The 26,458-nt window shown below is 39.2% G+C and overlaps 2 gene segments (V, D, J or C); both read left to right on the forward strand.

The window, feature by feature from the left end:
* The first annotated feature begins 3,269 nt into the window (after positions 1–3,269).
* Positions 3,270–3,774, forward strand: LOC121434894. The segment is given in 2 exon segments: positions 3,270–3,321; positions 3,479–3,774. Coding segments are annotated over 2 exon segments (348 nt in total).
* Positions 3,775–17,711: 13,937 nt separating this feature from the next.
* LOC121434895 lies at positions 17,712–18,347 on the forward strand. The segment is given in 2 exon segments: positions 17,712–17,763; positions 17,926–18,347. Coding segments are annotated over 2 exon segments (474 nt in total).
* Positions 18,348–26,458: the final 8,111 nt, after the last annotated feature.

A 26,458-nucleotide genomic window follows, 5' to 3' on the forward strand; every position in this document is an offset into this window, starting at 1 on the left:
CACACACGTCTGTCCCTATTTCCAGACTGAGATTCAGGCCATAAGCTCTTCTTTTCTTTTGGGGGAAACAGAATAGCCTATGTCTCTATCCCCCAGCTACGCAGGTTCCAAGTTCTTCTTCAATCAATGCACTCACAAAAATTAGTTTAGGCACCTTGACACCCTAGGGTTCAGCCTCCTCTTCCTCAGGAAAGCTTGGCTTGACACTGTGGGGTGAACATGGTCAGAAGAGAATTGGGCATAATGATTACCTGTTGTACAAATCCTTGGGGTAATAATTGGTCATTAATCCACACAGCTCAATTTGCTCATATGTTGCACTTTGTAGCTCAATGGTGAGATCCTCCACCTCTGTCATCTGCTATTCCTGCTTAGTGAAGGAGGAGACTTGGGATGGTGCCTCCCCAGTAGTCCCTGCAGGTAGATAAAAACAAGTGAACTTGTATGTTTGAATGGTATGGGGCCAGGAGAGTCCATACTGAGTTACAAGAAGACGCCCAAAGAAGAGGAAATGCTATGGACCCAGTGAAGTCTGCAAAGAGCAGGGTAGCTATGCTCAAACCAGTGTCCATCAGCTATGTCTCTGTCCTAACCACCATGGTCATACATGTGCCCCACTCCCTAATGCAGTCCTCTAGACCTGTAAGGCATAAGTTAGCCCAGCCATGTAGATTTGGAGGACAGGGTCACCTCACATTTGATGTGATACAGGTAAGTCCTGTTGTCCTTAGAGCTGAGCAGCACCAAATCCTGATCACATGTGTCCAGGACCAAAGCATCTGAATGTCTGAGACTTTGGTGCATGGCCAGGGGAGATTTTCTCCCTTCTTATTAGCATCAGATTCCCAGGGAAACTAAAGGAATCCCCTAGGATGAAGTCCAGCAACACCTTAACCTGGAAGAGACACCTAACTAGTCCCTCCTTTGCTCCTGCTGTCCTTCCTTCTCATTCAGAATGAGATTAAGGATCTCCCAGAAAAACAGGTGCAGGTTTGGCAATCCATGGTTCTCCCAAGCTAACGATCGGAAACCGTTTACTCTGGGCATGCTCTTGGGACACCTAGAGAAGCAGGATAAGCCCATTGCTTCCCAGAAGCTCCCAGATACCAAGCCCCACTACTGGAAGGCCCAGCTCAAGCTCGACCTCCTCCAGGAACCTCCCCATTCCCTTCCCTGAACTCACTGTACCTTCCACAGAGCCATTTATTTCTCCATGTTTTACACTAAGACTGAAGTCTACCCTTCTTCTACCTCTCACAGATCTCCCCATGTTCTCCATTCTCTCCCAAGCAGCCTTCTCAGTCTTGCCAACATGTCTATAGGCACTGAAAGAATATCCCACTGTTACATGGTGTTCCCAGAACACTGGTGACATCACAAGGAGTGACAAGGGCTCTCCAGAATACAATAGAATGTCCAGAGAAGGCAATCATATGGACACCAGCAGCTGCCCTCACCTACCTACTAACTATTGCTACTATTATAATACTGCATACTATTGCTCTTCTGCGATTCACTGGAAGCCATACTGCCCTTCCTAGGAGCCTTCCCATAAGCACAAGGGAAAACCTTCATCACCTCCTCATTACAAAGGCAGAGATCTCTCTCTCTGCTTCATTAGAATATACTCACTACTTCATGTATTGGAATTAGAAGACTCACTTCCAAACACATCCCAGGAAGTATATCATCCCCTTCTTGAGATAACTAATCAATAACATGATTGCCTCATTGCTAATCATTTCTCCCTGAACTAACCAAAACTGAGGTTTCCCTTCTAGGAGTCTCACCTGTGACACAGGGGAAGCCATTCAGCATCTCCTCCTTCCAAAGATAGAGATTTCTTTCTGCTTCATTAGACTCTTTTCACTACTTCACCAATGGGGAGTTGCAGGCTCATGTTATAAGCACTGCCCAAGAATGGCCCTTCCCCTCCTGAACATCCACACCCAATAATATGAGAAATAAAGCATGTCAAGAAATTTAGTCAGGATGATATGGAGGATGCTGGTGCAGAATTTTCCGTAGCAGTGTGTGTTGGGTCAAGCAGGAGGAGTCAGGTAGCCTACTTGCTACAGGAGGCTGGGTGTCCTGGCTTTCCAGAACAAAATTCCTAGGAGTTTTAGATGGATCCAGTGCACTATAATTGGCAGCACCTGAAGAATAGTTTCGGAATTGTGTACACAGTCTTAAACAGGGGAAGACAGGTCCTCCATTTATTGTAGGAGGCCTGTAGGTTGTGTGTCTTGTGCACTAAATCCTGGGTGGTATAGTTACGTCACCTTACTTGTTGTAGGAGGATGTATGGGATAGAATCCTGGAACTGGATTCCTGGAAACTGTAGATAGTCCTGGTTCTTGAGACTGTGAATAATGCCTGGAGTCTAGTTCCGAGGTGGTAGAGGTGGGACTCAGCAGGAGAAGTGCATCCTCTCTGCTATCCTAATGGGAGTATTTATGATTATAAACCTTTATTTTAAAACTGCTATAAAAGTTTTGCACTTAAAAATTACATTCAGTGTGTGTGTGTCTGTGTGTGTGTGTGTGTGTGTGTGTGTGTGTGTGTGTGTGTGTGGGGGGGTGTTTCTGTCTGTGGACATGTCAGCCAAGGATCAGTTACTCAAAAGTGCTACAATCACTTAACGTTATTTCCCTTTCTATGGTCCAACTTTATTTCTGATCCCTAACAGTTTTCCAAACTTTTCATTAGGCAGGTTCTCAATGGCTCCAGTAGCTCCCCTATTTGTACACCTTGAGGTGTCTAATGTCTAAACCAGGTACTGTCTCCTGAGCATGTTAGGTATTGGGGATGTAGGAAAAGACTGAAATCTTTTACTGGAGGACCCATGTTAATGTCTTCTAATTCTACACAGTAATAAATACCCTATGTGATGGGTAATACTGTTAGGAGTGTCTCCAAAATATTTTTCTGAGATTATAGCAATATATGAAACTGTGTGCTAAGGTAAACAGTATTGAATCAGTTCTCAGCTCTGTATTTTACATTCTTAAGAACAAATATTGACTAAAAGCAGAAAATAAATACATGAAAAATGTAGTAGTCTAAAACAGGATAGGAGCAGCTGGTGCAACATATGGGAACTGTCCACCAGGTGGCAGATCATGGCTGTTGCTGCAAACTTGAGAGTAGCTACAATCAGCTTTCTGTGCAGATGACTGAAGAACCTGCAGTGCTGTGGGGGACAGAGGAGGGGAGCTGACCACATAAGCATCTTGCCTGGCTGAAGGTCACAATCCCCAAGGAGAGCAATGGCGACACTGATTGGGCATCTTATCCTGTTCTTGTGGCTGCAGCTGAACTGTGAGTGAGAGCTTTGGGGAAACAAGGCATTTGGCAATGTTCATTATCAGTCTGACAAGCAGACTGGTTCCTCCAGGGTTCCTAAAATAACCATGAGAAGAAAAACAAAGTCTGGGGAGCGGTGTCGATGGTCTTCCTGCTGTTTCCTTTTGCACAGGTGTGAGCAGAGCAGAGCAGCTGGAACAGCCTTCTCTCCTGAGTGTCCAGGAGGGAGGCAGCGCCGTTATCAACTGCACCTACACAGACAGTGCCAATTATTACTTCTCCTGGTACAAGCAAGAGCCTGGGGCAGATCTCCAGTTCCTTTTAAGTATTCTTTCAAATGTGGACAGGAAAGAAGAACAAGGACTCACTGTCCTACTGAATAAGGAGGACAAACGTCTCTCCCTGAACATCACAGCTGCTCATATTAAGGACTCAGCCACATACTTCTGTGCAACAAGTGCACAGTGATCCCCAGGCACCTGCTGCCTGCACACAAACCTGTGACCATGGCTGGAGACAAATATATTTTCCATTGTAGACACCATGAATTTCCTGTATTTTATGTATCATAGATGAATAGTCTAAAACGTTTTAAAGTTTTGTTTCTAAAACTTATAACAAACACTAAAAAATCTTGAGTGATCTCATAATGAGAATAAGTAATTATATGTCAAAACTTAGTTGACTGCCAGATGCCATTTAGATTGCCCCCCCTCCAAAGACATCTCTGTGTCACTGGTAAAGAATACTCATGATGGAAAGGCTCTTGCCTTTTAATAAAAGTACTTGATGTATTTATTAGAAGACTATTATGGGATATGACATGAAAACCTTTATAATACACAGCAAAATTTTCCCTTAATGTATTACTGATATCAAAGAGTGATGGAGTCCTGTACTCTGGCAGCTCTGTATGGCATGTTGAGAGAAGCATGTAAGATCCATGTGTCTGTGATGTCCTGCTGTGGGCCAGGTCTATGGGTAGTACAGGGTCATTTGCATAGCAAAGGGAAGACAAGTGCTCCTGCATCCTCTCCAGGACGCACCTGCATCCTCCTGCCTCTGCCTCCAAAATGATCAGATCAAAGGCAAGTACCATCATGTCTCTTGCAAGTACCTGTTCTTGACTTCTAAGCTATCTCTCCAAGCTCTGAAGGACCATTAGTCCACTCAAGCATGTGGCTCTGGCAAGCCTTGCCTTTCTCCTGCATTCCCTTTGCCTTGCTAAAAGCCTTTAGATTACATTCCTAAAACTAGCTACCAAGGTCTATTCACTTATTTGGCCACTTCCTCCTCCTGAGGTTGACTACCAAAGTCCAGCAATCAAAAACCCTCTCTGGCTTACCTAATTGACATGCTGATTAAAATTAAATACCTCATCCTAGCACAGGGTTCTCCTCTTTACCTTTATAAACCACCAGGTGCCTATGTGCCACATCTGTCTCCTCTCTTATCAGAGGCAGTCCATTTTCACTCTGGGACAAACACCTGTTTTCCTCCTCCCTCATCCCCTCTCTTCTCTACGACTCCTAGCCCCTTCTAACAAAGATGCCCAATCTTCCTCTTGTTAAAAATTACACCTGCATTGGCATAAAAACAGACAGGACAGAGACGCACAGAGGCGCAGCGGCGCGGCGCCAGACGCAGCAGAGCGCGGCCAGACCCAAGCGGCTGGGACAGGCGTGCAATAAGGAGAGCAGATCGCCCTACTACAATTGAATCAAAGAGGTAGGCCTTTGGTTGGCCAGGTCACTGGCACTAGGGGAGCCTGGTCCTGTCCTGAAGATCCTTCGGAGGGGTGAGAGGGTTCTTGGCCTGCAGCAGGAACCACGAAAGAGAGTGAGGGCATTTTGTAAGCGGAGCCCTTGGCCAGCAGGGAAACCTGATCCGGTTTCTAAAGGATCCATTGGATAGGATCAATAGGAGGAGATGGGCAGGCGCCAAGGCAAGAACTCACCCAATAATCCGAAAAACAACATGAAAACATCAGAACCCAATGATCTTACAACAGAAGTATTTGAACAACCTAACACAGAAGAAGTGGAAAAAATCGACTTTATGAAGATAATAGAGTCCCTTAAACAACATGTAAAAAATGCCCTTATAGAAATGGATGAGAAGTATAACAAAAAGTTTGAAGAAATGAGTAAATACGTACATGATACCCTGGGAAACCAAGAAAAAACCATCAAACAGGTAATGGAAACAGTTCAAGAATTGAAAACTGAAATGAAGGCAAAGAAGAAAATACAAAATGAGGACCAGCTGGATATGGAAAATCTAGGCCAACGAGCAGAGTCTACAGAAACAAGCATAATCAATAGAATACAAGAGCTAGAAGAAAGACTCTCAGATGCTGAGGACACCATAGAGAAAATAAACGAACAGATCAAAGAAAACAACAAAGCCAACAAATTCTCAACACAAAATATTAAGGAACTATGGGACACAATAAAAAAAACCAAACCTAAGAATAATAGGAATAGAAGAAGGAGAAGAGTCACAGCTCAAAGGCCCAGAAAATATTTTCAACAAAATTATGGAAGAAAACTTTCCCAACTTAAAGAAAGATATTCATTTAAATATTCAAGAAGCATACAGAACACCAAACAGACTGGATCAAAGAAAAACATCTCCTCGCCATATAATAATCAAAACACAAAATATACAGGTTAAAGAAAGAATATTAAGAGCTGCAAAAGAAAAAGGGCAAGTAACTTATAAAGGTAAACCGATCAGACTTACACCTGACTTCTCGATGGAAACTATGAAAGCCAGAAGGTCCTGGATAGAGGTTCTGCAGAAGCTAAGAGACCATGGATGCAAACCCAAACTACTATACCCAGCCAAGCTATCGTTCACTATCAACGGAGAAAACAAGACATTCCAGGATAAGAACAAATTTAAACAATACGTAGCCACAAATCCAGCCCTACAGAAAGTAATAGAAGGAAAATCGCAACCCAAGGAATCCAACACTGCCAACACTGCCTACAATAACCCAGGCATCTAATGACCCTTCACGAGCACATCTCAAAGAAAGGAGACACACAATCTCTACTACCAAAAGCAATAAGAATAACCGGAGTAAACAACCACTGGTCATTAATATCACTTAATATTAATGGGCTCAATTCACCTATAAAAAGGCACAGGCTAAAAGATTGGATACGAAAACAGGATCCAACATTCTGCTGTTTGCAAGAAACACATCTCAACCACAAAGACAGGCACCTACTCAGAGTAAAGGGTTGGGAAAAGGTGTTTCAAGCAAATGGTCCTAAGAAAAAAGCAGGTGTGGCCATACTAATTTCTAACAAAACTGACTTCAAACTAAAATCAATCAGAAGAGACCGAGACGGTCACTTTATACTCATAACAGGAACAATTCATCAGGAGGACGTCTCAATCCTGAATATATACGCCCCCAATATAAAAGCACCTACTTATGTAAAAGAAATATTACTAGAACTCAAGGCAGACATCAAACCACACACACTAGTAGTAGGAGACTTCAACACACCTCTCTCTCCAAGGGACAGGTCAATCAGACAGAAACCTAATAGAGAATTAAGAGAATTATTGGAGGTAATGAAGCAAATGGACTTAACAGACATCTATAGAACATTCCACCCAAATAGGAAAGAATATACCTTCTTCTCTGCAGCTCATGGAACCTTCTCAAAAATTGACCACATACTCGGAAACAAAGGAAACCTCCACAGATACAAAAAAATATCAGTGTCCACCTGTGTCTTATCAGATCATCACGGATTAAAGTTAGAAGGCAACAACCACGCTGCCCTCAAAAAACCGACAAACTCATGGAAACTGAACAGTCAACTACTGAACCACACCTGGGTCAAGGAAGAAATCAAGAAAGAAATTAAAGTCTTCCTTGAATTTAATGAAAATAAAGGGACAACATACTCAAACCTATGGGACAAAATGAAAGCAGTGCTAAGAGGAAAGTTCATAGCACTAAGTGCCCACTTAAAGAAAACGGAGAATGCATACATTGGGGACTTAAAAACACACCTGAAAGCTCTAGAAAAAAAAGAAGCAGATGCGCCCAGGAGAAGTAGAAGACTGGAAATAATAAAACTGAGGGCTGAAATCAACAAAATAGAAACACAGAAAACAGTCCAAAGAATCAATGAAACAAAAAGTTGGTTCTTGGAGAAAATCAACAAGATCGACAAACCCCTATCCAAACTAATTAAACGACAGAGAGAGAACACGCAAATAAATAAGATCAGAAATGAAAAGGGGGACATAACCACAGACACAGAGGAAATTCAGAGAATCATTAGATCTTACTACAAAAGCCTGTATGCCACAAAACTGGAAAATACAAAAGAAATGGACATTTTTTTAAATAAGTATCATATACCAAAGCTAAACCAAGACCAGGTGAATGATCTAAATAGACCGGTTTCTCGCGAAGAATTAGAAATGCTTATCAAAAATCTCCCTTCGAAAAAAAGCCCAGGACCAGATGGTTTCAATGCAGAATTCTACCAGAACTTCCAAGAAGAATTAATACCTATACTCCTTAAGGTATTTCACAATATAGAATCAGAAGAGTCATTGCCAAATTCCTTTTATGAAGCTACAGTTACCCTGACACCAAAACCACAAAAAGACCCAACCAAGAAAGAGAATTACAGACCGATCTCACTCATGAACATCGACGCAAAAATCTTCAATAAAATACTGGCAAACCGAATCCAAGAACACATAAGAAAAATTATCCATTATGATCAAGTAGGCTTCATCCCAGAGATGCAGGGCTGGTTCAACATACGCAAAACTATCAATGTAATCCACCATATAAATAAACTGAAAGAAAAAAACCATATGATCATTTCACTAGATGCGGAAAAAGCATTCGACAAAATTCAACACCCCTTTATGATAAAGGTCTTGGAGAGAATAGGGATACAAGGGTCCTACCTAAATATAATAAAAGCTATTTACAGCAAGCCAACAGCTAACATTAAATTAAACGGAGAAAAACTCAAAGCCATCCCACTAAAATCAGGAACACGACAAGGATGTCCACTCTCGCCATACCTCTTCAATATAGTGCTTGAAATTCTAGCAATAGCAATAAGACAACATAAGGAGATCAAGGGGATTCGTATTGGAAAGGAAGAAGTTAAGCTTTCGTTATTTGCAGATGATATGATAGTGTACATAAGCGACCCCAAAAATTCTACCAAAGAACTCCTACAGCTGATAAACAGCTTTAGTAACGTGGCAGGATACAAGATCAACTCCAAAAAATCAGTTGCCTTCCTATACACCAAGGATAAGGAAGCAGAGAGGGAAATCAGAGAAGCATCACCTTTCACAATAGCCACAAATAGCATAAAATACCTTGGGGTAACCCTGACCAAGGAAGTGAAAGATCTACTTGACAAGAACTATAAGTCTTTGAAGAAAGAAATTGAAGACACCAGAAAATGGAAAGACCTCCCTTGCTCTTGGATTGGGAGGACCAACATAGTAAAAATGGCAATTCTACCAAAAGCAATCTATAGATTCAATGCAATCCCCATCAAAATCCCATCAAAATTCTTCACAGATCTGGAGAAGACAATAATCAACTTTATATGGAAAAACAAAAAACCCAGGATAGCCAAAACAATCTTATACAATAAAGGTTTGTCTGGAGGCATTACCATCCCTGACTTCAAACTCTATTACAGAGCTACAGTATTGAAAACAGCTTGGTATTGGCATAAAAACAGAGAAGTCGACCAATGGAATCGAATAGAAGACCCTGACATTAACCCACAAACCTATGAACACCTGATCTTCGATAAAGGAGCTAAAAGTATACAATGGAAAAAAGAGAGCATCTTCAACAAATGGTGCTGGCAAAACTGGATGTCAATCTGTAGAAGAATGAAAATAGATCCATATCTATCACCATGCACAAAACTCAAATCCAAATGGATTAAAGACCTCAATATCAGTCCGAACACACTGAACCTGATAGAAGAGAAAGTGGGAAGTACTCTACAGCACATGGGCACAGGAGACCACTTCCTATGTATAACCCCAGCAGCACAGACACTAAGGGCATCATTGAATAAATGGGACTTCCTGAGGCTGAGAAGCTTCTGTAAAGCAAAGGACACTGTCACTAAGACAAAAAGACAACCCACTGACTGGGAGAAGATCTTCACCAACCCTGCAACTGACAAAGGTTTGATCTCCAAAATATATAAAGAACTCAAGAAACTAGACCGTAAAAGGCTAATCAACCCAATTATAAAATGGGGCACTGATCTGAACAGAGAATTCTCAACAGAAGAACTTCAAATGGCCAAAAGACACTTAAGGTCATGCTCAACTTCCTTAGCGATCAGGGAAATGCAAATCAAGACAACTTTAAGATACCACCTTACACCTGTCAGAATGGCTAAAATAAAAAACACCAATGATAGCCTTTGCTGGAGAGGTTGTGGAGAAAGGGGTACACTCACCCATTGCTGGTGGGAATGCAAACTTGTGCAACCACTCTGGAAAGCAGTGTTTCGGTTTCTCAGGAAATTCGGGATCAACCTACCCCTGGATCCAGCAATACCACTCTTGGGAATATACCCAAGAGAGGCCCTATCATACAACAAAAGTATATGCTCAACTATGTTCATGGCAGCATTGTTTGTAATAGCCAGAACCTGGAAACAACCTAGATGCCCTTCAACGGAAGAATGGATGAAGAAAGTATGGAATATATACATATTAGAGTATTACTCAGCAGTAAAAAACAAGGACTTCTTGAATTTTGCATACAAATGGATGGAAATAGAAAACACTATCCTGAGTGAGGTAAGCCAGACACAAAAAGAGGAACATGGGATGTACTCACTCATATTTGGTTTCTAGCCATAAATAAAGGACATTGAGCCTATAATTCATGTTCCTAGAGAAGCTAAATAAGGTGAATCCAAAGACAAACACATAGGCATCCTCAGGAATATTAACCTTCATCAGGCGATGAAAGGAGACAGAGACAGAGACCCACACGGGAGCACCGGACAGAAATCTCAAGGTCCAAATCAGGAGCAGAAGGAGATGGAGCACGAGCAAGGAACTCAGGACCACGAGGGGTGCACCCACACACTAAGACAATGGGGATGTTCTATTGGGATCTCACCAAGGCCAGCTGGCCTAGGTCTGAAAAAGCATGGGATAAATCCGGACTAGCTGAACATAGCGGACAATGAGGAATACTGAGAATTCAAGAACAATTGCAGTGGGTTTTTGATCCTACTGCACGTACTGGCTTTGTGGGAGCCTAGGCAGTTTGAATGCTCACCTTACGAGACCTGGATAGAGGTGGGCAGTCCTTGGGCTTCCCACAGGTCAGGGAACCCTGATTGCTCTTCGAGCAGATGAGGGGGGGGGGACTTGATCGGGGGAGGGGGAGGGAAATGGGAAGCGGTTGTGGGGACGAGGCAGAAATCCTTAATAAATAAATAAATTTAAAAAAAAACAGACAGGACAAATGAAACCAAATCAAGGACCCATATATTAATCCACACACCCTCGAACACCTTATTTTTGATGAAGAAACAAAAAAATCAAATGGAAAAAAAACATATTTAACAAATTGTGCTAGAATAATTGGATATCAACATGTAGAAGAATGAAAATAGACCCATATGTATGGCCATGCACAAAACTCAAGTCCAAATGGATCAAAGACCTCAACACAAAGCCAGCCACACTGAACCTTATAGAAGAGAAAGTGGGAAGTTTACTTTGAATGCATTGGCACAGGAGACTACTTCCTAAATATAACCCTAGCAGCACAGACACTGAGAGAAACAATTAATAAATGGGACTTCCTAAAACTGAAAAGCTTCTATAAAGCAGAGGACATTGTCAACAAGACAAAACGACAGCCTACAGAATGGGAAAATATTTTCACCAAGCCCACATCATACAGAGATCTGATCTCCAAAATATACAAGGAACTCAAGAAATTGGTCATCAAAAGAACTAATAATATAATTAAAAAAATGGAGTACAGACCTAAACAGAGAACTCACAACTAAAATGCCTGACAGCCACTTAAGGTAATGTTCAACATCCTTGGTCATCAGAGAAATGCAAACCAAAAACAACTCTGAGATTCCATCTTACAGCTGTAAGAATGGCCAAGATGAAAAACACTGATGACAACTTATACTGGAGAGGTTGTGGGGAAAAGAAAACATTCCTTCATTGCTGGTGGGAATGCAAGCTACTATAGCCCCTTTGGATGCCAGTGTGGTAATTTCTCAGAAAATTAGGAAACAACCTTGCTCAAGACCCAGTAAATACCACTTTTGGGTATATATGCAAAAGATGCTCAATAGTGCCACAAAGACATATGCACAACTATGTTTATAGCAACATTGTTTGTCATAGCCAGAAACTGGAAACAACCTAAATGCCCTTTGACCAAAAAATGGATAAGGAAAATGTGGTACATTTACACAATGGAGTACTACACAGCAGAAAAAAAAATAACGACCTCTTGAATTTTGCAGGAAAATGGATAGAGCTAGAAAACATCATTTTGAGTGAGGTAACCCAGACACAGAAAGACAATTATCACATGTACTAACCCATAAGCAAGCCATAGCACTTTTTCAGGGATTAAGCTAGCCGGGCAGTGGGATGCAGCCTACACCTCTTATAAGAGTGGCGCCCAATGTGGTTAACTAACACCATGTAAAACCTGAGAGGACTTCAAAAGTAATTCTAGACACAAATATTGAGTTTAACATAGCTTTTTGCTGTTTGCTGTTGGCATGCCGAAGAGATATTTTCCTGATTTAGCTGTAGGGAAAGAAAAAAAAAGCTGTGCAGTGTTAAAATGCCAGCTTTCTGGGCTATGCTCCTAGCACAACCTCTGTCTCTTGCAGGAGACAGAGGATTTGGGTGGGGTTTTGTGAGTAAAGTGCTAAGGCTTGCTTGATGGCAATGGGGACTGCTGTGTGCCTGGAACTGCGTGTGGCTCAGGGGCACCAAATGGCTCTGAGGCAGGAGCAGTTCTGCTCCACCATACTGAACTGTGCTGATCTCAGGCAGGAGCTATAGCAGTTATCATAATAACAGCAGAGTTAAAGTTTAGACTGGGCAGGAAATGGGCAGTACCATATTACCCCTATGTGGCACAAGCTAAAGTTTTTATGAAGCGCTTAGCATTTTAAGAAGTGCTTAGCATATTAATAAGTACTCCTGGACAGAAAAGAATTACAGATTTACAATAGGACAGATTCAGACATAAAAGTCTCTAAATGGGTCACACTGTTGAATAAAGGTACGTAGTAGGCTTAAATGAGAAAAGAAATAAAGAGTATATAAAGTTAATGCTTTAAAAAGGATAAAGTCTTTAAAGAGATAATGTACAGATAGTCATAGATTAAAAAATAAGACAAGTAAAAATGGAAAATTCACAGAGAGTTTGGATTCTATATATTGTATTTTCTTTAAATTTTTTGACTGTGAAGGAGCTAAGCATAGTGACATTTCACCGCTATGCTAAACCAGCTTGTGTATTATAAAGGTATTATGACTTCAGAATTTGGGTCTAAAGATATGATGCTTTGGAAAATAGGTTCTTATTTTGATTACACAGAGGATGAGACCCTGTGGATTGCTTCTAGACCAATATGGTTTGATAGACCATGCCCTCCTGAAAGGTTGTTGTAAACACCCTCAAAAACCACTGACTGAGATGAACTTAACATATAGGATACAACATGAAAGACCTGATTAACAGCACCCCCATACAGTACGAAGCAGTTTGGAGAGAAAAAAAACTGCACCCATTTTTCCAAATATTGTTTATAAATGTCCTTTTACATTTAAAAGGGGATATGATATATAGATATGAATAATTTACATTGGTATAAATTTTGCTTTGTTGATATAAATATAAGGTCAATCTTGTTATATGCATATTTCTGATCTTGATTACAGTATTGTGATTGTGTAGTTCATTTTAAAAATGTAATGTATAATTAGGAAATATAGGTTTTTAATGGGTAATCATTGATAATAGTCAAGCTTGTAGTCATTTTAGTTAGATTTTCTAGATATATAGAGATATATTTCAGTTATATAGACATTATTCATATCTTTCAAAGACTACAGAATATGGCATTTAATGTTTTAATAATTTAGGGCTTTTCATGACAATGAGACACATCTGTTCCTGGCAGCACCAATCTACTGCAAGAGGAAGATGGGCATCAAAGAGGCCCCTTATGGAGTTGGCTAGCCATTTGGGTAAGAAACTGCTCTTGCCTGGACTGCTTCACTGGACATGCAGAACTTGCAGAGAGAGGACTGCTGAACTTGCCTAAAGGTGAGATGGTCCTTGGGGGTTACTGTTTCATGAAAGAGTCTGTGAGACATTCTGCAGGATACAAAAGAAAGTGACTGAACTGTCTTGAAATTTCCTGCTTCATGGAAAAGTCTGCTAGATACTATGGGTCTGAAGGCCGAAGATGGATGCCCCAGGGGTACAGAAAAACTTTGAGTGACTGTCCAGGCAGCCAGATATCTCTGTCATTTCTAGAGCTTTGGAAGTTGCTTACTTCTCATTTACTTAGATAATATTATATCCTTCTGGAGTCTTTGATGGAGTTGAAGAATGGATAGTTATAGTTTTCCTTAGTTATGATAAAAGATAAAATAGATCTAAGTATTGTAACTGTAATTCTAGCTTGATATCTGTTTTATTATTTATAATTTTACTATGCTAAAGTGAAATGCTTTGTTTTTTAAACAGAAAGGGAGAAGTGGTGTAGGAGGTCCTTCTGTTTATGTATTGCTTTCATTGGTTGAATAAAAAGAAACTGGTTTGACTTTTTTTTTTTTGGTTTTTCGAGACAGGGTTTCTCTGTAGCTTTGGAGCCTGTCCTGGAACTCCCTTGGTAGACCAGGCTGGCCTCGAACTCACAGAGATCCACCTGTCTCTGCCTCCCAAGTGCTGGGATTACAGGAGTGCGCCACCACAGCCCGGCTTGGTTTGGCCTTTTGATAGGGCAGCCCTTAGGTAGGCAGAGTAGACAGAACAGAATGCTGGGAAGAAGGGAAGTGTGGCAGATGCCATGAATCTCTGGCCTGAGATGGACATAGGTTAGAATCTTGTCAGTAAGACACAGTCATGTGGTGATACATAGATTTAGTAGAAATGAGTTAATCAAGATGTGAGAGTTAGTCAATAAGAGGCTAAAGTGAAATTTTTGCATTACTTCATTAGCAGAAGGAATATCAAAACAGCCTAGTTGTGTGGCTCTTAGTGGTAGGACAAATGAAGATATATAATGAAAAGGAAAAAGTTTAGGAAGAAAAAAATATTTGAGAAAATAAAGTACAATAAAGTGGAATCAAGCTAAGTCCTGTATTCAAGGAGATAAGCAGATTTTAAAATAGAATAAAGGGAGTAGTAACCTCAGAGCAAGATTGCATCCAGCTAAATTTCCAACTTGTACAGAAGAAATAAAGAAAAGTTTAGATCTGGGTGTGGGGTTGCACGCCATTAATCCCAGTACTTGGAGGACAGAGGCTGGCAGCTCTCTGAGGTTGAGACCAGCCTGGTCTACAAAGATAGTTTCAGGACAGCCAAGTTTAGGCAGTTAAAGACAAAACACCACCACTAAAATATCAGTAATTAACAATCATTGGTAATTAATATCTCTTAATATCAATGGACTCAATTCCCTAACTGAATGGATGTGAAAACAAGATTCACCCCTTTGCTGCATACAAGAAACACACCTCAACATCAAAGACAGACATTAATTCATATTAAAGTTTTTGAAAAAGATTTTCCAAGCAAATTGACTCGTGAAGCAAGATAGTGTGACCATTTTAATATTTAACAAAATAGACTTCCAGCCAAAATTAATCAAAAGAGAAAGGAAGGATACTCATCAAAGGAAAAATTCACCAAGAAAATATCTCAATTCTGAACCTCTATGCCCCAAATTATGTTTACCTTGCTATTCTAATTTCTGGTGCTTCTCGTCAACCATGTGTTCCCTTTTGGATATTTCTGGCTACTGTGGCTAATCCAAGTTATATATTTCCACCTGAAGATTTGCAGTTAGGAGCCTCTACAATTTCCATTGTAGTTAGAAGTTCAGTAGCAGAATATGTGTCATTTGTCTTTTGGGGTCTCTGTCAACTCATTTTAAATAATCTTTTCTAGTTCCATCCATCTATCTGCAAATTTTATGATGCCATTTTTCTTTACTTAGAAGAATAATTAATAATGTATAGGTGCCACATTTTATTATCCATTCAAGAGTTGGAAGTCATTTAAATTGTTTCCATTTCCTAGTTACTGTGAATAAAGAAACAATGAATATAGCAAGTGACTATCTGTGGAGTAGGATGTAGAGTTCTTTGGCATATAGCAAGAAGTCCCATAACTGGGTTGTGTGGTAGATTTAGCTTTAGGCTTTTGATGACTCTCCATATCAAATTCCAGAGTAACTGTGCCCATTTTCATTTCCCCAATAGTGAATGAAGGTTCCTTTCACCCCACTAACTCCTACCAACATTAGCTGTTAGTTGTTTTATTGGTTTTAGATATTTTAACTGGTGTAAGATGAAATCTCAAAGTTGTTTCAATTTGCATTTCACTATTTGCTAAGAATGATGAGAAATTTTGAAATATTTCTTGGCCATTTTTATTTCTTTTTTTTTTTTATTGAGAACTCCATCTAGACAGTCTTGTCTTCTGACCGTCAGCTTTTCCTTCACCTGGGAGTGATGGGGTGAAAAGAGCTGTTTTAATGAGATTTGTAGAGATGGCCTGAAGTCACTTTGTTAGTGACATCCCGTCCACTAGGGGGCACTGCAGGGTTTCTAGAAATTACTTTTTCTTAAATTGCCTAGAGATTTGAAATCCTGAGAACAGACATAAGGAAATAAGACAATCCACTCACAAAGCAAGGAGTAGAGGTGATAGTGTAGAGATCACCTGGATCTTTAACTCTCAATCATTCTGTAGAAAATCACAGACATCTAGAGCCTGTTCAGTAGATCCCATGTGTCTATCTATTTTAAGAACAATTCTGTGAACAGATATTAGCAAAATAAAATCTTTCTGGGCATTATGAAGATGGACACTCAAGAGAAAACATCTCCACTACTCTCTTTTTTGAGTTTTATGTTTATAATTTCCCAAATTCAAAGAAATAGAGATTATTCCAATACCATCACACATATGTATAATATATATTGTATATCTATCTATCTATATATATATGTATAATATATATACTATATATATATATATACTTTAAGCTAGAAAAAGGATAAATAACTACTAGAGAAGAAAAACTTATAAGTTATGAAAGAATAGAGGGGAGAGGCCTTACTGACCTGGAGCCAGCAGGCATTCATAGCCTGATCTCTATCAGCTGTATTTTCCTGCACAGCACAGTGGAAGAGTTGGACAGAAGCCAAGAGATAGAAAATAAATCAAGGTGGAAACAGGGCAGGACATGTCTTGTTTTTCTTATAACCAACACAACTCTGTTGGAAACATTTTCTATGTACATGATGATCTTAATAGCAAAAAATTCCTTTTATTCTGTTCACTGCATTGCATGCTGATGTGTCAGTGTAATTTAAGAGTCCTGCCAGGACTTCCTTGTTGGCTCTGATAATCACAATGAAGGGTGGGCCCATGCCCAGCAGTAGATGGCCAACACAGAATGAATCCAATAATGTTATTGCATGATATTGCTTAGTGTGAGCATATTTTCATCTTAAATGGTCTTTTGTCTGTTTGTATGTATTTTGTGTTTTTAAGCAGTTTCAGGTATGTATGTGTGAGAGAGTTTCTTCTTTGTTTTGTTTTGTTTTTTTTTAATTCTATTCTGTTTGGGTTTTCTTTGTTTGCCTCTTTGGTTTCTAAAAAGAGATAAAAAGAAAGAGCATGGAGTTGGGTGAGTGAGAAGGTCTGAAAGCTCTTGGAAATGATGGAGGAGAAGAGACAATGATCAGAATATACTGGTGAAAAAATTTCAATAAAAAAGTCAAAAAATCTTGCTAGGATTCTGCAAGGCTCTCCTTAACCCACTGGAGCTATTAGTTCTCACACCAGCCTTCTGTATTTATGAATTCCTGTTCCTCACACATCTTCCCCCAAGCTCCTGTATAAGAAGTGTTACATTAGAAATACAGTGTCTTGGGTTCTACATCATTGTCCTCCACAATCGTGCAGTGGAGGTGGGTGGAGTTTCTTGTTCAGATGAAAGAGGAAGCTCAGTGATTAGGAGAGAACTGCTGTGTGTAAGCACAAGGGTGTCTGGTCACAAGACTTGACACCATCACAGCTGGAGAGAAGACACCCCAACAATTGGACAGGGACAATGGAGAGGAAACTGGGAGCTGTGCTGGGGATTCTGTGCATGTGGATTTGCTGTAAGTTGTGCTCACCTAAGTTGCTTTAGGGATTCTGCAAAGATGTCAGTGGTGAAGGGGGAATGACCGAAAACAGGTCCTCTGCAGTCATCCTCATGGTGTCTCCTGGGATATTTATAAAACCCTTCATGAATTCTGAATTACTTTTATGTTTCCAAGCAGGGGTGAGAGGAGTTGAGGTGGAGCAGAGTCCTTCAGCCCTGAGTCTCCAAGAGGGAACTAATTATGTTCTCATATGCAACTTTTCTACAAGCATGAGAAGTGTGCAGTGGTTCCGGCAGAATTCCAGGGGCAGCCTCATCAATCTTTTCTATCTGACTTCGGGAACAAAGCAGAATGGGAGGCTAAACTCAACCTTCAACTCTAAGGAGCGCAAGAGCACCCTTCACATCAGGGGTGCCCAGCTGGAAGACTCTGGCACCTACTTCTGTGCAGCAGAGGCACAGTGCTTCCAGCAAGCCTGCAGCCTGGCCCCAAACTGTGTCTGGGTATGCATCTTACAGACCTGCCACAGTCAGACTCTGCAGGTGGATTTTCACAGTTGTGGCTTTATCAGATCTCCACCATTTACAAAGAAGGAGTGAGAAAACTGCAGAAGTTCACACTTAAACTCGGACTGATGTGATACTGACTTATAGAAGGATAAATGCTCAGAAACTTCATTCCACATGAATAAAATCTATATTTTATCAAAAGTTTGTGCTAAGGTCATAAAATATCAACCCCTCTTTCACACTCCAGAATCTTTTCTATGACTTGGCTATCCAGTCCACCACCTTATCATACCACATATGATCACTATATTTAACAAAGTTTAATTTAATTTAATTTTATTTGACTATAAATTTAATCTCCCCATGATCTACTATCAATCCATTTATGTTATAGGAGGTTGGAAACTCAGATAGGACCTTATCTAATTTTTCAGGGACCTGTCAGGGAAGTGTCATGCATGTTAGATTCCTGAGAATGTACATGGTCTTAGGTTTTCATGCTATGAGACAATTTCTTTTCGGTCCCTTACCACTCTATGCCTGACACTGCTCTCTACAGGTATTTTCTTTGTTCAGTTACATAAAAGAATTTCAAAGACAGAAGAATTCATGAAGTCCTTTATTCAATCCCATTACAATACAGAAACTATGGGCAAAACGCACATTATAAAATGATCAGATGATGAGTTAGAAAAATAGCTCAGGGGTTAAGAGCGCTGGTTTCTTCCACATTTCTCTCTTAGCCTTGTGTGTACATATTATTCCAGCAGGAACATTCACCTCATGGAAAATCAACTTTTTTCAGCACTGCATGTTGGATCCTGAAAGGACAGTCTAATCTGTCTAAAACAAGAAACAAGAGCTCCAAAATTGGGTCACTTTGAGCAAGAAAGACCCAGCTGATCCATTGCTATTCTTTTTTATTCTAGTTGAAAGTAGATTCTTTTCATGTTATGTATTCTGATCACTGTTTTCCTTCTCACATGTCCTTCCAGCTCCTCCCCACCTATCTCCACAGCTTCTTTCTCTCTTCTTTTAGAAAACAAAGAAGTAAATAAATAAACAAACCAGAATAGAACAGACAGAAAAAATAAAAAGCATGAGAAGTTCATATACATGCAAAGACATATGCACACACAAAAATCCCTAAAAACAAAATATTAGAAAACATGAAATATTTGAACCTTGAGATTTCTGTCCGGTGCTCCAATGTGGGTCTCTGTCTTTGTTCTCCTTTCATCGCCTGACGAAGGTTAATATTCAGGAGGATGCCTATGTGTTTGTCTTTGGATTCACCTTCTTATTTAGCTTCTCTAGGAACATGAATTACAAGCTCAATATCCTTTATTTATGGCTAGAAACCAAATATGAGGGAGTACATCCCATGTTCTTCTTTTTGGGTCTGGCTTACCTCACTCAGGATAGTGTTTTCTATTTCAGGAGAGAGAGCACGAGCAAGGAACTCAGGACTGCGAGGGGTGCACCCACACACTGAGACAATGGGGATGTTCTATTGGGATCTCACCAAGGCCAGCTGGCCTGGGTCTGAAAAAGCATGGGATAAATCCGGACTAGCTGAACATAGCGGACAATGAGGAATACTGAGAACTCAAGAACAATAGCAGTGGGTTATTGATCCTACTGCACGTACTGGCTTTGTGGGAGCCTAGGCAGTTTGGATGCTCACCTTACTAGACCTGGATAGAGGTGGGCGGTCCTTGGGCTTCCCACAGGTCAGGGAACCCTGACTGCTCTTCGAGCAGATGAGGGAGGGGGACTTGATTGGGGGAGGGGGAGGGATATGGGAGGCAGTGACGGGGAGGAGGCAGAAATCCTTAATAAATAAATAAATTTTTAAAAAAAGAAAACATGAAATATAAGCAAACAACCAATATATTAAATAATGTGAAGATAAAGTATTATGAACCAAAAATACAATTGAGTTCATTTGACTTTGCCATGTACTACTGGGCTTGAAGCCTGCCCTTAAAGCATGGTTTGTATACAAAGTGAGACTCTTTGTTGACAAAAACTAATTATTTCCTTTGTGAGATATTGTCAATTATAGATAGCTTCTTGGTTAGGGATAAGGAATCACGTTCACTCCCCTTCTCAGCACTGCAACTCCCATTCTTAGAGCACCTGTAGAAACCCTTTGTACTGCCACCAACATCTCTATGAGTTCATATGTGAACCAGTTTTTAGCTGCTACAGGGCATTGTTTGCTTAGTGTCTTCCACCCCTATCAGATCTTAGAAATTTTCTGCTTCCTCTTCTACAAAATTCCCTGATTCCTGAAGGGAGAGGTTGGATGGATACATTCCATTTAGAACTGGGAGTTCCAAGGTCTTTCATTCTCTGCACATTTTCCAATTGTGGAATTTTTGCTCTCTTTGTTTGTTCCCATAATTGGAAGCTTCCCTGATGATGACTGAACAAGACTTTGATCTACAGGTATAGCAGAACATCATTAAAAGTCATTATAAAGTTACATATCTTCAGGAGAACAATAATATTTGTTTTTCCCTGAGTCCATAACCTGCCAAGCCTCAGGTTGTCACTGGAGCAATATCAGGCATGGGTTCCATCTCACAGAGATGTCCTTAAGTTTGTTTAGGATGTGTTTGGTCACCACAATATCATTTGAGGCATTTTTGCACTAGTGAAGTATATGGGCAGGTCACCATTGTGGATCAAAGGATTTATAGTTGGGTTGGTATTTACTTTTCTCCTCTGGTAGCTTTCAGAAAACCTTTCTATATTAAGAACACTGGTCCATAGGGATGAAAGCTCTAGTTAGCCAGCTTTACTTCTCATGTTCAATGAGACATGTAGGTGTTGTCTTCCTCAATAGTGGCTTTCCATCAGTTTATGGAGAGCAACCAACAGTCTTGGCTATAGCCTGATTTGCTTATTTCTGTGGGGACCCTATTACCAACAGCTCAGTTAGATGATATACATTCATTTTTGGTAACAGATGCCTAGTTGATAATTTGTCTCCCTATTATTTGGTGATCTCATTTATATTTCTTTCATTCATATATACATATATATACATATTATATACATATATACATGCACATATAAATATATATACACTTTTAATGTAGAAGGTTTCCATATGATCTTTAATATGGAGATGAGTTTTAGCTGTCTCTCCTCATATTCCCTTCCTTAGCCTCTCTTCTCTTCTCCTTTCTGTTTAATCCTCCTGTTACACAACCCACCTTGTCTCTTTTACTATCTATTCTAATTTCCCTTATTCAAGAAGTCCTTCCCTCTTCCCTCATCTCCTATTCTATTTTTAACTTGAATAGAAATACAGATTATAGAAAGCCCATTTGATGCTTAAAAGCTAATATCCATGTATAAGAGAATGCATACTATATTTGTCTTTTGGGGTTTTGGTTAACTCACACAGGATTTTTTCTTATCTCCATCCATTTACCTGTGAATTTTATGACTTAATAGCTGAATAATATTTCATTGTATCAATATACCACATTTTCATTATCTATCCATGTCTAGGGAATCTAGGCTGTTTATAATTCTTGGCTGTTATGAATAGAATTGCAGTGAAAATCAATGAGAAAGTTTCTCTGCAGAAGGGTATAGAGCCCATTAATATAAGGCCAAAACTGGTATACTTATAGCAGTTATTATTATTATTATTATTATTATTAATAGTTATTTTAGCTATCTGAGCTTTTTGTGTTTCTACATGAAGCAGAAAATTGATTTTTTCTATTTCTATGAAGAACTGAGTTGGGATTTTGACAGATGTTGGCAGAGGCATGATCCTGGCTGCCCAGAACCAAAATAACCACACAGACACTATATTATTTGCAATATTGTTTGGCTAATATCTTAAACATATTTCTAGCTAGCTCTTACATCTTAAATTAACACATTTCCATTATATTAGATTTTACCATGAGGCTCTTGACCTACAAGCAAGGTTCCAGCTGGAGGCTCAGATGATTCTCCTCTGGCAACTACATTGTATCTCATTGACTCTGCCTACTTTCTCCCAGCATTCAGTTTAGTTTTCCTGCCTAGCTCAATTCTACCCTATCACAAGACAGAGCAGCTTTTGAATTCATTAACCAATAAAAGCAACACATATACAGAAGGACTTCCCACACAATTTCCCCTTTTCTGTTCAAATAAAAAGTAAGGTTTTAACTTTAATGTAGTAAAATTATACATAACAAAAGGTATCAAGCAAAAATTAGTTATAATATTTATATCTATTTTATCTTTTATCATAACCAACAAAAACTATAATTATAGCTATCTATTTTTCAACTGCATTAAAGACTCCAGAAGAGTATAATACTACCTAAGTAAACAGGGAGTGCATTGTAAGCAATTTCCAAAACTCTAGAATTGACAGATATTTCTCACTGCCTGGACAGTCACCCAAAGTTTTTCTGTAATGTTGCAGATATTCATCTTCATCCTACTGGCTCATAGTATCTGGGAGACTTTTCCAAGAAGCAGGAAACTTCAAAGACAATTCCTCCTATATTAGGAGTTTGTCAATCATTTTCTTCTGTATCCTGCAGAATGTCTGGTGGACTCTTTCATGAAGCAGGAACCCCAAATAACCATCTCACCTTTAGGAAAATTCAGCAGTCATTTACAGGTCTTTTTTTAAAATCTGAATCCCACATCACCTCCCCATTTCTGTTTAAATAAAAAAGAAGGTTTTAACTTTAAAATAGTAAAAATTCTAGCAAGGATTACAGTTACTGTATATATATATATATATATATATATATATATATATATATATATATGTATATATATGTATATATATATAATCTTTTATCATAACTAAGGAAAACTATAACTATAACTATAAATTTTTTAACTCCATCAAAGATTCCAGAAGGATATACTATTACCTAAGTAAACAGGAGGTGCATTATAAGCAACTTCTATAACTCTAGAAATGACAGAGACATCTCGCTGTCTGGACAGTTACCAAAAGTTCTTCTATACCATTGGGGCATCCATCTTCAGCATAAAGGCCCATAGTATCCAGCAGACTTTTTCACGAAGCATAAAATTACAAAGACAATTTAGACATTTTCTTCTGTATCCTGCAGAATGTCTCACAGACTCTTTCATGAAGCAGGAACTCCAAATAATCATCTCACCTTTAGGCAAGTTCAGCAGTTGTTTTTCTGTAGGTCCTGCATGTCTACTGAAGCAGTCCAGGCAAGAGCAGTTTCTTGCCCAAATGGCTAACTAAATCCATAAGGAACCTCTTCAATAACCATCTTCTTCTTGAAGTAGTTTGTGTAGCCAGGAGCAGATGTGTCTCACTTTCATAAAAAGTCCTAAAACTTTAAAACATTTAAATGTCATATTCTGAAGGTCTCTGAAAGATTTGAAGAATACCTAAGTAACTGAAATATCTCTCCATAGATCTAGAAAATCTATCTAACATGACTACAAACTTGACTATTATAGATGACTATCTATTAACCTATATTTTTTAATTATACAGCACATTTTTAAATGAGTTACAATAACACAATACCATAATCAAGAGCAGAAATATACATATAACAAGATCAACCTTAAATGTATATCAATAAACCAAGATCTATAACAATGCAAATTATTCATATCTATATCATATCCCCCTTTAAATGGTAACAGACATTTATAAACTATATTTGGGGATACGGGCGTAGTTTGGTCCATACTGCTTCCTGCTGATTAGGGGTGCTGTTTATCAGGTCTTCATAGTGAATCTTGTGTGCTAGGTTTATCTCAGTCAGCATTTGGGTAAAGTGATATTTTAAGGGTGTTCACTGCAACTTTTCAGGGGGGCATGGACTATCAAACCACGGTGGTCTAGAAGGATTCCACAGGTTCTCATCCTCTGTGTAAACAAAAGAGAAACCTCTTTTCCAAAGCAACACATCCTTAGACCCAAATTTTGAAGTCAAGATACCTTTATAATATACATGCTGGTTTAGCTTAACAACCCATACAATGAAATGTCTTTCTGTACTTAGCTCCTTCACTGTCACAGAATTCAAAAATAACACAATAATCTACATAATTCAGACTCATTGTGTGTAGTCCATCTTTACATGGCTTTTTTACTCTATTTCTTTTTAATATTTATTTTATTATCTTTACTCCTTTAATCTATTACTGTCTATACTCTGTTTCTTTAAAGACTTTACCTTTTTTTAAAGCATTAACTTTATTTTATGACTGTCTATGCTCTTTTTCTTCTCTCTTCCAAGCCTACATACATTTATCCAGCTCTATGACTCATCTGGATTTGTCTTTATTGCATATCTTTAATTATTTTCTGACCAGAAGCGCTTCTTAAAATGCTAAGCGCTTAAGAATCTAAAGTGCTATATTAATAGGTTACATATGGTACTGGTACTGCCTGCTTGCCCGCCCAATCCAGTATGGCATTGCTGCTTGCACCTCTGAGCCATGCACACCGCCCCACTTTCAGGCACACAGCCAGTCCAAGTTGCTATCAAGCAAGCCTCAACACTCTGCTCACAAAGCCCACTCAAATGCTCTATCTCCCTAAAGAGTCTAAGGTCATGCTGGTGGCACATCATAGAAAGCCCGCATTTTAAAAGGCCATGTTTTATTCCTGCTATGGCTGAATCAGAAAAATTTCTCTTAAAGAACTACAGCATACCACCAGCAAACAGCAAGAAGCTCTGTTAAACTTTGTATTTTGTTTGTCTGTATATCTTTTTCCCTTTCAAGCCCTCTCAGGTTTTATGTGGGTTTAGTTGTCCATGTGGGTGCCAGTTGTTGCAAGGAGCTGCTTGTTTGTCCCAGCTATGCTAACCCAAAATAATCACACAGAAACTGTATTAGTTAAATCACTGATTGGCCCATTAGCTCTAACTTCTTATTGGCTAACTCTTACATCTTAATTTAACACATCTCCATTAATCTGTGTATCGCCATGTGGCTGTGACTTACTGGCAAGATTCTTTTTTTTTTTATTGAACCTCAAAGTAAGAGTTTTTATTAGAATCAATAAGTAAGATAGAAAATTTGGATTTTATAAGTACATTTATCCCTTTGTATTTGTTAAAATGAGTAAATTTTGTTGACAAAATTTCATGGATTTTAGTATACAAAATGATATTTTGATGTATACAGATATTATAGAGTGGCTAACCAAACATAATCGCTCCCCATTACCTCATATACTTAATTTTTTTAATTTTTTTAATTTATTTATTTATTAAAGATTTCTGTCTCTTCCCCGCCACCGCGTCCATCTCAGACTGAGGATCCATGGCTTCTCTCTCTGCCTTTTCTTCCCAGCATTCCATTTAGTTTTCCCCATATATCTGAGATCTGCCCTATCAACAGGTCAAGGCAGTTTCTTTATTCATTAATCACAGCACATAGAGGGGATTCCCACATCATATGGCTAGGACTAAGACTGCTTTACCTCTTGGCTTCACCCAGTTCAACATAGCGGAAGCATGTTCACAATCTCTGTAAGCCGTGTACACCTGCTCAGTTCCAAGTATGCAGCAGGTCCATGTTGCACCATTAAGCAGTTTGTAACACACTGCTCACAAACCCATTTAAATACTCAGTCTCCTGAAAGAGCTAGAGCTGTTTGTGCAACTAACATGAACCAGGAAGTCTTCTTAAAGGACCTGCATGGTTTTTGTTGAGTCAGGAAGACCTCTTTTAAACTCACTGCCAGTGAATAGTTCATCCAAAGAAAATACAACTAACCTTTGTTTTTTGTGTGTGTCTGGAATTCCTTTCCAAACTCTCTCAGGTTTTATGTGGATTTAGCTAGCGCACAGTTGCATACCAATCTGTTGGCAGAGGCTGCTTGTTCATTCCTGGCTGCCCAGAATTGAAATAACCACACAGAAACTATAATATTTGCAATACTGTTTGGCCTATAGCTTAAGCATATTGTTAACTAGATGTTACATTTTAAACTAACCCATTTCTATTATTTTATATTTTACCATAAGTCTCCTGGCCTACCAGCAAGGTTCCAGCTAGCAGCTTGCATCATTTTCCTCTGGTGACTAAATAGTATTTCATTGACTCTGCCTACTTTTTCCCAGCATTCAGTTTAGTTTTTCTGCCTAGCTCTATTCTGCCCTACCACAGACCAAAACAATCTCTTTATTCATTAATTAATAAAAGCAAAACATATA

Source organism: Microtus oregoni, unplaced genomic scaffold (assembly GCF_018167655.1).
Source record: "Microtus oregoni isolate MIOR12 unplaced genomic scaffold, Mior012 000045F_ref0000178, whole genome shotgun sequence".
In the NCBI taxonomy this organism is placed as follows: Eukaryota; Metazoa; Chordata; class Mammalia; order Rodentia; family Cricetidae; genus Microtus; species Microtus oregoni.